Source organism: Panicum virgatum, chromosome 6N (genome assembly GCF_016808335.1).
Source record: "Panicum virgatum strain AP13 chromosome 6N, P.virgatum_v5, whole genome shotgun sequence".
Lineage (NCBI taxonomy): Eukaryota > Viridiplantae > Streptophyta > Magnoliopsida > Poales > Poaceae > Panicum > Panicum virgatum.
The window spans coordinates 14,707,388-14,722,433 of record NC_053150.1 but is presented as its reverse complement, the minus strand read 5'-3'; the positions used below and the strand labels follow the sequence as shown (position 1 = coordinate 14,722,433).

Below are 15,046 nucleotides of genomic sequence, written 5' to 3'. Positions count from 1 at the left end.
GTGCCCCTCTCGGAAGGACACGTGACATCGCCGGACCCCCTTCCCCAGCGGGGAGGTGAGTCCGGATGGTCGGTGTCGGCAGAATGGTAGGAGAGCAGTGTCGGGCCTGTCTTGTCCCGTATCATTGGTCCCACAGTGTTGCTACAGCAACTGGGGCGGCGGAGCGGTGACCGAAGTCAGCGGATGGGACCCCGGTCACATCCACTGTTGGAGTGGCAGTCTGACGCCGCCCGTCCTTTGAGCCGTGGCGGAGTGGCTGGCCTTTAATGCCTTTGTACGGCGGTCGGTTGGGCGGCGGGGCCGTTTGTCCCTTGTGCCGAGAGACGGCCTCGAGCGAGGCGGAGGTGTGTTGCGCGGTCGAGGGTCCCGAGGGGAGCCCTCGAGCGAGGCGTAAAATGAGTCACCCGCTCGAGGGTAGGTCCGCTACCCTCGAGCGAGGCGGAGATCGTTTTCGCGGGTTCGAGGGGGATGCGAATGGGCCGCATGCTGGGCTTCTTTGAGTCCTTTCCTTTCTTCGTGGGCCCAGTTGCCTTAATGGGTGTTTGTGTTTTTAAAGCGATCTTAGTACCACGATTAGGGTGCCCCTAATCGTGGTACCCGATAGAAATACTGGATAACGGTAGGGAATCGATAGTAAAAAACGGAAAGACCAACACATATAACCACTCTAAATGTTCAACTCAACGCAATGGATACTGCATAGTACATAGGCAAATAAAATAATACTATTAGTTATAGATGCCAATACCATTCGAAAGATCATTACACTACGATTCGAGTAACAACTCGTGCATAAGCACACTCCACACTTGACAGGTATTGGTCAAAAGTAAGAATTTCACATCTGAATTTGAAAATGAAAAAAAATAATAGAAAAGAAAAGATAGAAGCAGCTGCATGCCGCATGGCCTTACCTATCAGCTAGCACATGCACCGTAGCAAGGCACTGGCCAGCAAATGTCCGAGGCGCCAACAAGTGTGGCCCATGCGGCCCACAAGCACGGCAGCAGCCAGCTAGCAAAGCGCCAGCCGCCAGGCAACTCAATTAGTCCCGCCTTGCATACACAAGCTGAGAAAGGAGGAACCGTATCTTTTTGAATGCAACACGGGAAAAAATTTGGTACAAAAACAGAAAGTTCCTAATAAACTACGGGATCCGTGAATATAGTTGGGAAAAGTGACCAACTGTTTCTATTCCCTCTTTCGCCGAAATTTTCCAAAAAAATTTCTTGAAATTTGGATTTGGATTTTTAAAAAAATTAGATTAGATATTTGGTCGGAATACATGGTATACAGTGTCTGGTACGGGATTTTCCTGTTTCTACCTCCATCACAACAACGGTCGGTACGGGATTTTCCTGTTTCTACTTCCCTCACAACAACAACCTGGTGGTGCATTACGTGAAGGAGGTGGGGGTGACACTACATTACCCCAAGCTTTCGGATAACAACGGCATGTGGACTATGAAGATGAAGATCTTCATTTGTGCACAAGGTGTGTGGGCTGCCGTGGTGAACAAGGGAGGAGTTTATGAGAAGATGGACCAAATGGCTCTTGCTGCCGTTGTCCAAACTATGAGAGGCCGTAGCGATGATCAGCTCCATGCACGAGACAGCGCTAAGGAGGCGTATCTAGATGAACAAGGGAGGACCCTCTCAAGGAGATGAACATGGATGAAGAGCGCATCTAGATGGCCCAATTACAGACCCTCAAGAGGGAGCTTGATGGTATGTACATGGGTGATTCTGAGTAAATTAATGATTTTGCTTTGAACGTTACCACGATCGTGAACTGAGATTCGCTCTCTTGGCACGGAACAACTCACTCTAGTCTTAGGAAAATAGTAAATGGCCATAAATATATACTTCTATATATGCCTAGATGTTGAAAAAAAGTCAATTTAACACGTATTAAATAAAAAAATCAAACCCAACCTATTATTATACCACTAAATCTTGGGAAAAAATCTATCGTGCATATGTGTAAAGATAGAAAAAAATAAATCAATTTTTTTTCTGAATGGAAATGGAGCTCTAAATGAACATAAGTATATATTTCTATATACGCGTAGATACCGAAAAAGTTCATTTAAATAGTACAAATTAAAAATTACAACCAAACTATTGTTGTGCCACTAAATCTTCGAAAAAATCTATCATGCATGTGTAAAGATAGAAAAAATAAATCAAATCATTCTTTCTCAAAGAAAATGGAGCTCTAAATGAACATAAATATATACTTCTATATATGCGGAGATATTAAAAATAAGTTAATTTAAATAGTAGTAAATAAAAAATCGAAACCCAACATGTTATTGTACCACTAAATTTTACAAAAAAGAATCTATCGTGCATGTGTGTAAAAATAAAAGAAACAAATCTTCTTCTCTCTCCTCCATTGATCTAGTAAATAATTTACTTAGAAATTAGGCTAAAACATATAGATCTAGTTCAAATGATTATAATCTTGTTCTCCTATTAAAATAGCACAACTTTATCCAAAAGTTTGAGGCAAATAGCGACTCAAATGGCAAATACATACTAGGGAGATCTAGATCTAGCTAGAGGGAAAGAGAGCTCCATTTGAAACTTAAAACTAACAAAAAAGCTTAGAAATGACATGAGATTAGCATCAACTTCCCTCCTAAAACCCCAACTCGAAGGAAATCAAGTTTAAAACCTTTCCTCCCATTTTATTTTTTGGATTTTTTTTGGGGAGCTCCTCCCCCAGAAAATAATGGCTTTTATCAGACTAGAGGAGGAAGGAGTTTGAAAGCTTTTATCAGGCTAGAGGAGGAAGGAGTTTAAAATCTAGATCTAGCTAGATGAGGAAGGAGTTCGAAAGCTAGGCATTTTTAGGGGCGGAGCGAGGGCCGAACCACCCCTGAAAGTAGATTTATAGGGGCGGGTCATCCCCTCTCTCGCCCTTACAAATGAGTGTCATTTATAGGGGCTAGTGTCATAAAAGCACTCGGCAAAGGATAAGGCTTTGCCCAGTGCATTCCTTGAGATACTCGGCAAAGTATATAGCTTTGCTGAGTGCCTTGCCGTCATGGCACTCGACAAAGTTTCTATCTTCATCACTTGGCCGTCTCCATACTTTTTTAGACAAGGAGCCCTCAGCAAACAGGCCTTTGCTGACACTTTGGTTGCCATGTCAGCTTTATTTGTCATGGATGGCACTCGGCAAAGCCTTTGCCAAGTGCTTTCAGGGCTTTGCCGAGTGCCTGTTGGTGTCCACTCAAGTACATATGTAAAAGTTACAAACTTTCAAATTTCTGAATCCATACGAGCACCTTCGCTCGAAATCCAGACGTAGTTGACTTATTCGTGCCAGTTGTATTATGTCCGGCGCAGATGAGATGAATGGAGAGTATGTCTCTATTACGGAGTGTTGTGTTCTAAATCTGAGTAGAACATTTTGCGCCGCGCTACGGGCCCTATCATGACCATACAAAATGTTTGGAAGGTAAACGAATACCCTTCAGTGTCTTAACATAAAAAATCTCTATTTCAAAAGATTAAGGGAGATGAGGCCGGTAGAGCGTGTGTGTTGGCGTCCCTCCACTAATTTCCAATAATAGTTTACCCACAAAAGGCTTGCATGTTCAGTGTCCACATAATAATTCCTAATAATAATGACTTATGCTAACTTGTATGTTAGAAATGTGTTTTTTGCATAACAATTGGTAATATAACTTCATATTTTCGAATGTTATGGTTAAAATAAGTGTCGGATTGCTAATCCGCAATCCGGCAAGTCCACCAGGTACCTGGAGGTAGAGTTCTAGGAGATATCACGGAGCCAAGAGTTTGAAGGTAACACGAAGACGCAAGGTTTAGACAGGTTCGCGCCGCAATGAGCGTAACACCCTACGTCATGTGTTCAATGTGCAATTAGGGTTTATGGTGGAGTGTACAATGAGCCTGAAAAAGAGGAGCCTATGGGTCTACCCACCTCCCTCTTATATAGACCAGGAGCCTTGGGTTACAAGCAAAGATCTGGATCTACTCGGATTGTTACAAAGAATGAGGTCGGATAAGATCCCTGACAATTCGGGCATCCTGTTGGAGCCTTAATCCTGATTTGTAGAGAACCCTTCCGTCATGCAGCCGAGTCCCTGCGTGCCGTGTAGTTGTTTCTGAGTCATCAAGCAGGGTAGGTAACAGGATATGGGGACCCCACTTGGCAGGGAGGTACCTGGATCTACCTCCGTCAAACCCTCGAGCACTGGAGGGTTGAGTTGAACCTTGACGTCATGAACGAGGTCTTTCGGTGCTCATGAAACACCTCAAGCTGCTGTAAGTCCTGAACGGGATGCCCCCTTGGGCCCATCCGTTGGGTGTAGCCTCCGAGCCTCGGAAGATTTCAAAGAAATATTTCAAGGGTCAATAAGCCAAGCCCTTATTCTTGTGCTTGGGACACCTGAGCACCCTGAATTGTCTACACAGCCTCTGACTAGCTTTGTGAGGTAGCCAGCCGAGTCACAGAGACCTGTCAAAGCCGCGGAGAGGGCCACAGACAGAACCACTGGGGTCCACTAGGTGATTTCGGCACTCAACGCAAGCAGGGTCACTGGCAGAGTCATGGAGAAACATCGTATAGTAGCACGCCCAGCCCCGAGCAGGGTCTCTGGAGGAGTTACGGAGACACGCGCGAGTGGTAGCAGCACCCAGCCCCCGAGCAGGGTCGCTGGCGGAGTCATGAAGACACGCCGCGTGGTAGCAGCGCCCTGCCCCCGAGTAGGGTCGCTGGCGGAGTCATGGAGACACGTCGAGTGGTAGCAGTGCCCAGCCCCTAGGCAGGTTCGATGGGGAGTCACGGAGACATACCGGGTGGTAGCGGTGCCCAGCCCCCTAGTAGGGTCGTTGGCGGAGTTACGGAGACACGTCGAGTGGTAGCGGCGTCAAGCCCCCGAGCAGGTTCGCTGGCGGAGTCATGGAGACAAACCGAGTGGTAGCAGTGCCAAGCCACCGAGCAGGGTCGCTGACGGAATCACGGAGACACATCGTGTGGTAGCAATGCCTCATCCCTGAGCAAGGTCGTTGGCAGAGTCACAGGGACAAACCGAGTGCTGGAAAATATCCAGAGAATATTCCCAGCATATTCCACCTCCAAGTAAATGAAACGTTATCTTCTCCTCTATTCGAGCAGAGAGGGGCCCAGCGGCGCCGTAGCCAATTGTAAAAAATGTTACCGTTTCACTAACTCCTTGCATCGTACAATTCCCATCGCATGTTTGGGAGGTTTGTTGATTTCGGATCCAACTGTTTGTGCCTTAGGCATTAATTAGGTGACCGACTCAGCCCTGTTCCAGTTACCCTGTTCACAAGCCTTCCGGAGCCATCCACCACCGCATCGACTCTTGCTCTCGCCTTTCTCCGCCACCTCCCCCCCAACCTGGTCTAATCTCGCCGCCCCCGTCGCCAAAGCCAGCAACCCCGCCACATTCGCCTTCTCTATCGGACCTGGGGCGGCGGGACTGCTCATAGGCGTCGAATGGTCCAGAGTAAGGGAGAGCACATGGAATGTACCTTACCTTTTTTGTAACTACTCGATAGACATTGGGAAGGACTCCTTGAGGAGTATTCGGCTAGGACTTTTCATGTAACTCTGTCCCTCCATACTATATAAGGGCGGACAGGGACCTCTCCAAAACATACAATCTCATACATCATCTAAGGCAATACAAATAGACACACAGCACGTAGGGTATTACGCACCTCGCAGCCCGAACCTGTCTAAATCTTTGTGTTCCTTGCACCATCGGTTCCAGAACTATTCAATCCCTTGCCTACAATCTTACTGCTTGGAGTATCCCTGAGCAGTCTTATAGGCTGAACACTATCAGCTAGCGTGTACAGTAGGGGATTCGGCGAGTTCATCAGCGAATTCGATGGCTGATTCCAACAACTCCAACAACGTGCCTGAGGGTACAACTTTCGTTTTCAGCTCTTGGGCTTGCACAGCCAACAGATCAGGCAGCTACAATAGCCGACTGATCACCTCCGAGAAGTCGAAAATGACCAACAATGAGCAAGTCACCAAACTCGGCGAGAAGTCATCAACTCTAGTTCTACCCGCTCTCAATTCGGAAAGTGCTGGGAATGTTCCAGCTCCAACTCGCCGAGGCTAGTCAGTCGAGCCCAATGTTACCCCCATTTTCGGAAATTTTCAATTTTCTGAAACCCTCCGAAAATATGCGACTTATCCCAAGTCACTCAAACGCCCCAGGGTCGACAACTCCGAACTATTCGATGGAGTAGATCGGGTCTCACGATCCATCACAGGATGCATCCAGCTTGCAGAATCTGCCTTGCCAAGTTAAACTCACATCAAAACCCAAAGGACATGAAACCATGGCGCGCTCGGACGGACGACATGTTCTCTGGGATCGATCGAGTTGATTCCACGCTCAGTGACTGCATCAACTTGGCTGAGGACACCCTCCAACATAGAGATTCTAAGGAACAGGATAAGACAGCAAAGCCCTATGGGAAACCCGAGAATGCGAACCTCCAACTTCATCGGATGGGACCACATATCTCAGGGACCAACCGGGCTAATTCGTCAAAATCCTCCCACAATTGGACACCTGAACCCACTGACTTTTCTGATCCTCTGTTCGGTCAGGATTTTGATGAGTTTATGGAATGTCTGGGCAATCTAGAACCTTTTGACGATCTTAAAGACTGGTCAGATAACGTTGACTTGTTTATGGAGGCAATGTGCCATCCACCTCATATGGCTGACATCGTCTGGCATGAATCCAAGCTTCAAAAGCAGAAGCAAAATTCCGAATCACACTCGGATGACCACCAACAAACCAAGAAGAACAACCCCCGACATGATCGGATGGGTGACCCTATCCCTAGGACAGATCGAGTGGTTACAACCAAATCTCCACAAGAGCCCAGCGAGTCGATTTTTGACAAGCGCTGGATCGAGGAACCAGAAGGACTAACTCCAATTCAGTCCTACCGTCATCTATGACGATTATTTGCACTCAAAAATGTTTTGAAAGCGATGCCATGAAAAACACGAAGATAGAGCTAGTACTTTTTGTCTTGAATGAAGACTATAGAATAAAGAAGAGGGGTGACCTTGCTTGACAATTGGCCTCCAGATGGAAGCTTCCTTATGACCAACAGAGGAGTGAGCGAAAACTCTATTTGGAACCCGGCACTCGCGGGAGACGTTATCCTGTCCACGAATCATGTATCGAGATCTGTGAAATGTTGTCTTATTTGAGTGTATTACTTTGTATTTATATTTTTCTATTTCCGTATTTAAGTGGTGCTCTGCCGCGTTTGTCAGTGGAAGGACTTAAAAGTTCGCCCGCATCGAGAAAAGCCTGCGTCATGTATACTGTTCAATTTTTTTTCAACCGTCGTACTCATTAGTGGCTGTCCTTTCAACCATTTAATACATGGTTGTAGTTAGTCGTTGCTACTAGTGGGATAGTACTTTGTTGTTTTGATTATTTTTTGAACTTCTGCTATAATATTTTGTTGTCTTATTATTTCACTATAGTTGCGAAATAGTGGGACAAACATGTACCGAATTGAATGGAACATTATACATGTTGGTACCTTGCCAATAAACACTCACTTTTAGTGTCATATTTACATCATTTTTTCTAACTTCATGTACGTGCTGGTGCCAAATACAATAATGACATTTATATGTATTTATTTGTATTGCCGATATGAAATTGATACTTTTTTGTACCAAATACACTAGTGCAGATGCTACACATTAACCAATTTACCCGGTACCATCCAATACCCGAGCATGAGAGCAAATTAATTTATATTGATGATAGAAATACAAAATTGATAGGAATTTCCGAAATATGGTCAAAGAACAACTGAGTGCCGTACATGTACTGGTACATGTTAATGTATCTAATATAATATATTGTTGTTTTATTATTTCACTATAATTGTGAAATAATGGAACAAACATGTACTGGTATATTATATAGTACCGATCCATGCTGATACCTTGCCGATAAACACTCATTTTTAGTGTCATATTTACACCATTTTTTAACTTCATGTGCGTGTTGGTACCCATTACACTAGTGAAATTTGTACGAGTACTTATTTGTACTGCCATATATATATGTTTGGTACCACATTAACCAATTTATTTGATACCACCCAGTACCTGAGCTTAAAGAAGCATATCTGTCACAATACAAGATATTACAAGTATGATCCTTATGTAGTTATGTAGATCTCGGTTTAAAAAGTATTAAAAAATATTATCCGGTACCATCTAGTACCAACATACATGATTTACTATCAATAACAACATAAGAAGCGCAGAGGAGGGGACGGTACCTACATGATTGATCCAGGACCAAAAAAACTTAACAATACATCTCAAAAACTAAAAAGTTGCTGCGCCCTGGTTGGTACTTTGCTTATCACCCAAATTACCAAGAGCTCTGCATCAAAAAAAAAATTATCAAGAACTCACTAGCGACGAGTACCTCCCCTGTCGGTGACCAGCTCGTACGCCCTGGTCAGGTAGCCGAGGTCCGCCGCCGGGACCTCCATCGCGGCGACCATCTTCTCGAACCCCGAGAGCTTCAGCTTGTCCATGTCCTCAAGCACCATGCGCAGCGACGCCCGGTTCGCCGCCCACCGCTCGTAGTGGTAAAGGTACCTGTCCAGCGAAGCCTTGGCCTGCCGCCGCCGCATCTCCTCCGTGGCCACGCCCTGGCCCTGGGCGCCGGTCTTGCCGCCGCCGCCGCCGGTCGTCGTAGTCGTAGCGCGAGCACTAGCGGTGGCGCTCCGAGGGGTTGCAGCAGAGCCAGCAGAACTGGTGGTAGCGGGCGCCGCATCAGGTCCTTGGCCGCTGGGTACACGCCGCCGAACAGCCTGGGCGAGAACTGCATGCTGCCGTGCAACACGGCCGGCAGCACCTCCGCGGCGATCTCCCCAATGAAGGGGAGCGCACAGCCGGACAACAGCGTGTACATGACCACCCCGCACTCCACACGTCGGCCTTAGTGCCGTACTCGCCGCCGGCCATGACCTCGGGCGCCACATGGTGGGGCGTCCCTACCAGCCCCTCCGCGCGGCCTAGCTCCCCGCTCCGCTGCCCCTCCCCTGCGGCCCTCCTCCTTGTCCTCATCCCCCTCGGCGGCGGCGGCGATGAGGACGCCGACGATGACGGCGTTGCAGAGCGAGCAGTGCCCGCGACCAGCGAGGAGCTCGCGGGCGCAGGCGCGGCAGAAGGTGTGGCCGCAGGGGATGAAGGCCGCGACCAGGCAGCAGCACCCAGCGACCACCCCTTTGGCCGCGACCTCCGGCTCCGCTCGGCGTCGTCCTCCACCAGCTTGATGATGTCGAGGAGGGGTCACCGAGCCGGCGTTGGCCCCGGTCCCGACGCGGTGGGGGAAGGCGGCCGGGTCGTCCCGGATGATGTCGAGGAGGATGCGCGCCGCGGCGGCGACGACGAGGACGGCGGTAGCGAGGCCTGCCTCTCGGTGGCCATGGCGGAGGCCGCCGCCCGGTGCCCCGACGCGAGGTCATCCTCGTCGCGGAGCTTGAGCAGGGTGCGGAGGTTGCACGACCCCGCCGCCTCCACCGCCGGCGGCGGCCTAACCGAGGCGAGCTGGTTCGGGCTGCTGCTGCGCCGCCACGTGCCGCGCCTCGAGGAACTCGGCGCCGGCATCGAGGTCGAGCTGCCGCGGTGGCCGCGGCGACCGCGATGGCGTGCTTGCTCCTCGTGGCGGTGGCAAGCACGGCTGCGCGGGACGTCGCGGAGCTAGCGTGTCCGCGCCAAAGTCTGCGGCAGCGGCGGGGAGCCAGCGTGGCGAGGAGGCGCGTGGCGTGGCCTGCGGTGGCGAGGTGGCAGCGCTCGCGACGGGCACGGACGAGGCGACGATGTCGAACTGGATTCAAATGATTTTGAAATTTCAGACCGCGGCGCCCGTCCTAACCGTGCCTCTGGTACAGAAACAGGGGAGCGTCTGGTACATAGTGCAATTATTTTCACATCGTATACTATACGTCGCTGCAGGTAGCTGTGTACACCATCTGACAGCATCCCACCTCAAACTGACACTTCCATTACCCCATCACGCATCTCGGAGTACAGATGAAAGGTCCAGGTAACCTCTACCCGGATACCCTAGTACTAGTAATCTTCATTCAGGAGTGAGGCGACAGCTACCAACGAATCAAAAACAAATTGCTTGGGCAGGAAGCACCCGGTGAAGATGTGGCTGGGCCCGAAGTTTCCTGTATCTGACGGAGGGGAGCACGGAGGCACCACAATTCAATAGCGACAAAATACTGCATATACCAAGCAAAGCCGTTGTTGCTTGTCTCTAATACTACATAGCGACAAATCAACACAACTAATCCATATAATAACAATCTCTCTAATAGATAGTATATACTAGCACTAGTAAATTCACTAAAGGGATAGTGCATTGACTACTAGCATGCTTCTACTTGCCTTTGTATTGCTTGTCGTCTCTAATAAATAATAGAGTACCATTCTTCCTTTTCTTGCCGTTGATCTAACGGATGCCAGACAAAATTTGTTAGATAATTTGTTTGTTATGCACCATGAACAAAGATTTTACCAATTCTTATAAGACGTTGCTCTTGCCGCTTGGAAATTAATATATATGCTTTGTTGACTAAAGCTAGAAAAAGACAGTATTTTAACTTTGTCATGTGTGTTTGGCAACTGATAAGGGACATGCGGGGAACTAGAATAGTGCAAATGGAAGTTGACGTGGGGCATTAACACGGGAGATTAGTTATTAATCTTGCTGTCTTATTTGGATTGTGAAGTAATTTGTCAAGAGAGGGAGTTTAAGATGAAATTTGGGTTCAATGTTAGGGTTAAGATTTTGAAACATGTACTGTCCAACCAAAAAAAGAAGAGTAAATTCCCTCGGTGCCATCTAAATTTTGAGACCTTCCCTAGAAATTTTCGAGTCCCCTTAGTGCCATCGAAATTTTGATGCCTTCCCTCAGTTTGATGGTATTTAGGGGAATTCAAAAAATTATTGGGCACGGAGGGAAGACCTCAAATTTTTTATCACGCTGAGGGAATTTACCCAAGAAAGAAAAGAGTTTGAAATTTCTATATGTAAACACCTGTTCCATTATATATCCAGGGGGCGGAACAAGATTAATATCTGTTTGTTCTATGTAGCTGTGCACTGTATTTTTTTTTACTGGTTCTTCTGTGTAAAATTCACCAAATTTGGCCAAAATAAGCATCTTTTCCTTATTTCTAAATCCAATATATTTTTCGTAAGATTTTGTTTGATATTTAATTTCTCTAAGTTCGCCAAATTTCCAAACTTTTCACAAAATGAAATTTTGTTTCTACGAAGTTAACCAATCAATCTCCATCAGAAGTAGTAATAATTAAGCTGCGATTACATGGAAAGCAAAAATGCATAAAACTGTACAGGACTAAATAATATTTCCAGGAATAATAACTAATGTTTACGCGGCGGAGCCGAATTGAACGTGGTGGTGGTGTCCGCCGTGAATGTTTGCGACACCAGATGATCGGAGTCGAGATGCGCGAAGGGGCTCACGGCCGGCGCGGCGACGTCCTCGTCGCCCTCCAGCATCCGCACCACGCCGCTCATCGGCGGCCTGTCCTCGGGCCGGTACTGCACGCACCATAGCGCCACCGCGCACATCCGCTCCACTTTCCTCCTCCCCTCCTTGCCGGCCTTGCCGGCCAGCGCCCGCGCCGCCAGCGCCTCCGTCTCGCCGCGCTCCAGCCGATGCCACGCCCACCGCGGGTACCAGCACTCCGCGCTCTCGTCCTGCGAGCCGCCGCCCTCAACGTAGTTCCTCCGCCGCCCCAGGATCTCGAAGAGCAGCATGCCGTAGCTGTACACGTCGCACTTGTGCGTCGCCGGCGCCGCCATCCACAGCTCTGGCGCGGCGTACCCCGGGGTGCCCCGCCCGCCGCCGGTCATCGTCATGTGCGTCCTCTCCCGCTCGCACAGCCTCGCCAGCCCGAAGTCGGCCACCTTGGGACGGAAGGCCTCGTCCAGGAGCACGTTGCCGGGCTTGATGTCGTAGTGGATGATCCGCCGCTCGCAGTCGTCGTGGAGGTACTGGATCGCCTTCGCCGTGCCGACTGCGACGTCGTAGAGCTTGTTGAACATGAGCTGCGGCCCACCGTCACCGTCGTCGTGGAAGAGGTGGCGGTCCAGCGAGCCGTTGGGCATGAACTCGTAGACCAGCGCCTTGAGGTCGGCGTCGAAGCAGAAGCCGTACAGCCGGACGAGGTTGACGTGCGACGTCCTGCCGATGGTGCCGATCTCCGCCATGAACTGCTCCTCGGCGCGCCGCCCCATGTTGCTGCCGAGGACCTTCACGGCCACCTGCAGGCTGCCGTGATCCGGAAGGGGGATCTGGCCTCTGAAGACCACACCGAAGCCGCCGGCGCCGAGCTTCTCGGCGTAGTTGCCGGTGAATTCCTGCAGCTGCAGCGAGCTGAACCGCACGGGCCGGTTCTTGACGACGTCGATGGCGCCATAGCTGCTGCTGATCGTGCCGCTAGCCATCGTCGCCGTGCTGCCACCGCCGACGACGGTTGGTGCCGCTGCTGCCGTCCTCATCTCCACCGTCGGCAGCACCGCCGGCGGCGGAAGGCCACCGTACTTGCGCATCATGCGCAGCTTGTAGCACTTGTAGATGAGCACCGATACCACGATGATCACGATCCCGCCGGCGATCACGGACACTGAAGGTTGCGAAAGCCATGACGCCAATCAATCAACAATGTTACTAATTTCTCTGCTTGCAAATCAAACTTTCTGACAACTGACCACGCATCAACAATACATGGATAAACAAAATGTATCTGCTTACCAATGGCTATTGCAATGTTCCCTCCTGTTGTAGCATCATTCGACGACATATCGGATTGCTGAACTTGGTCAAGAAGTACCCTCAGGAGTGCATATACTAAGGTGGGAATCAATTACTACTCTTTCAGTTTACTGGTGATCATACAGATATAAGTAAAAGATCGACCAGCTCACGAGACAAGTAAACGAAGAGCTCCTGCATTATTTTGGTTGGTTTGACTATAGGTTCGCTGGTCAAACTTTGCCGTGGAAAAGTTACAGTTGAATTATTGGGACTATAAAAGCGACAAGGTGTAGTATAAAAATGTATACAAAGGTACTAATTTGTTTGTCCTGTACTCCATGAAGATATTTAGTGGTCAAAGAGGGAGAACACACAGATAATGGCTGAGTTCAGTGAAATTTTATTGTGCTGCTGTTTACGACGATTCTCTGGACGAATATATATATATATATATATATACTGCAAAACGTAAGAAACTATGCATGACGTGTTGCTAATTAAATGTCTTTAACGTGTGATCAACAGGTGCACTTCTTCTAACCACTACTATAGCTACCTCCTAAATACATGTGTTGTTTTAGCTTTTGTGCAAAGTTGAACTATGCTAATTAAGTTGGACCAAGTCTTTTTATATATTAATGTATAAAATCATGTTTCATGTGATTAATAATCTAGTGATATTTTTTTGCATCATAAATATTGTCTACATCAAATCGCAATCGTAACAAATATCATGGTTTGTTCAAGAACAGTGAGTCTAAATTCAAATTCTCATCATGTTTAATTTTTCTGTTTGTTCTGTTTGTCAAGTTGAATATAAAAGTGACTTGTGCTGGTACCTTCCCGAACTCAATTAATTTCTTCCAACCTTACAATTGGTGGGGAGTAAAGAAGAATTCAAACTGGCCAAAAACATACAGTTGCAGATATAGCTTTTATCCAATAACACCGCTGCACTGTGTGATAAATATAATGGTTGAAGAACAAAATGATATAAATAGCTTCTAGTCCTATAAGGGGGTAAACTATATATTGAAGGAATATCTAATATTGTGAAATTATATAATTAACAGCAGTTGTCAGATGTGTGGGTCCCATATTTATAATTGAATCTTTGGGCCTTTCATGGTTGAGAAGACATCACACGCAAAGATGGAATTGACATCAAAGCTTTCGAACATCAGGTTAGCAGCACTTATCAATACACATTAGATAGAGAAATTAAAATTTCGTCCTGGTGAGCCGGCTGGTGTGTACCGTCACAAGAAAAAAAAACTGACATACACGGAAAAAGGGATTTCTTAGACTATGAAAAGCACTGAAACTACCATCGTGAGCTATATAAAGTTTCGTTACCATCTTGAGCTATATAAAGTTTCGTTTCATCTGATTTCATCCTATCCGGTGTACCACAATTCTTGTCTATGATATGTAACATGCACTGCAACAGTTGTCAGATGTGGGTCCCATATTTATAATTACACAAAAGATTTTTAGGAGCGGATGCCATATCCGTCCCTACTTTTCGTAGCTAGCATGATTTGCCCCTACAAATCCATGTGTCAAAAAACAAAAAAATCCCAAAATAGAAAAAATAGCAAAATAAAAATATTCCAGCCAACCAACCACCATCACTAGCCCTGTAATGTCGAGCCACGATTTTTTTATGATTTTTTGATGAAATATGCACACCTTTTTATGATTTTTTGATGAAATATGCACACTTGTATCATCTAGGATTCGAACCGCCTATCTCAAAACCTCGCGCATAACTTTCTTACCACCAGACTATACAATCACTTGTGACTCTATGGGGCATGTCATCCTTTTATATTAACTCTGAAATGATTTGTTAGGAGCGGGTGAAGCCACCACCCGCTCCTAAAATATTGTTCTATTTTATCCAAAAATTCATCTAAATCTTTACATACATTAAAACAAATAAAAAACGTGAAACTTATACACTATGTTCATTGTGTACTATCACTACCGAAATCCGGCTCTTTGCCGTGTGCCCGGTAGTTTGCGTGTGCTTTCTGTCGAGCACACGACAAAGAACCTCTTTGCCGTGTGTTTTTCTTTTGCACACAACAAAGTAATAACACTATCGTGCCTCTTTTCGGTAAAAAAGGTCTTTGCTGAGAGTTTTTTTCCAAGAGTTTGC

The 15,046-nt window shown here is 47.3% G+C and overlaps 1 protein-coding gene and 2 pseudogenes across 1 annotated transcript; all 3 read right to left on the bottom strand.

Annotated features, from left to right (window-relative positions):
* Nucleotides 1–8,712, bottom strand: part of LOC120677951 — a 37,985-nt pseudogene extending 29,273 nt beyond the window's left edge.
* Nucleotides 8,175–9,940, bottom strand: LOC120680277 (annotated as a pseudogene).
* A 1,435-nt stretch (nucleotides 9,941–11,375) lies between these two features.
* On the bottom strand, nucleotides 11,376–13,179 carry LOC120679349 (rust resistance kinase Lr10-like). The gene is made up of 2 exons (XM_039960918.1): nucleotides 12,880–13,179; nucleotides 11,376–12,751 (listed from the first exon to the last, which is right to left on the bottom strand). Exons 1-2 carry the CDS (start codon nucleotides 12,926–12,928, stop codon nucleotides 11,484–11,486), a joined length of 1,317 nt encoding a protein of 438 aa, XP_039816852.1. The 5' UTR covers nucleotides 12,929–13,179; the 3' UTR covers nucleotides 11,376–11,483.
* Nucleotides 13,180–15,046: the final 1,867 nt, after the last annotated feature.

Coding starts and splice junctions, on each gene's coding strand:
- LOC120679349 (XM_039960918.1), bottom strand. CDS start 12,928: ATGTCGTCGAATGATGCTACAACAGGAGGGAACATTGCAATAGCCATT. Junction 12,752..12,879: donor GAACATTGCAATAGCCATTG/GTAAGCAGATAC, acceptor CGCAACCTTCAG/TGTCCGTGATCGCCGGCGGG.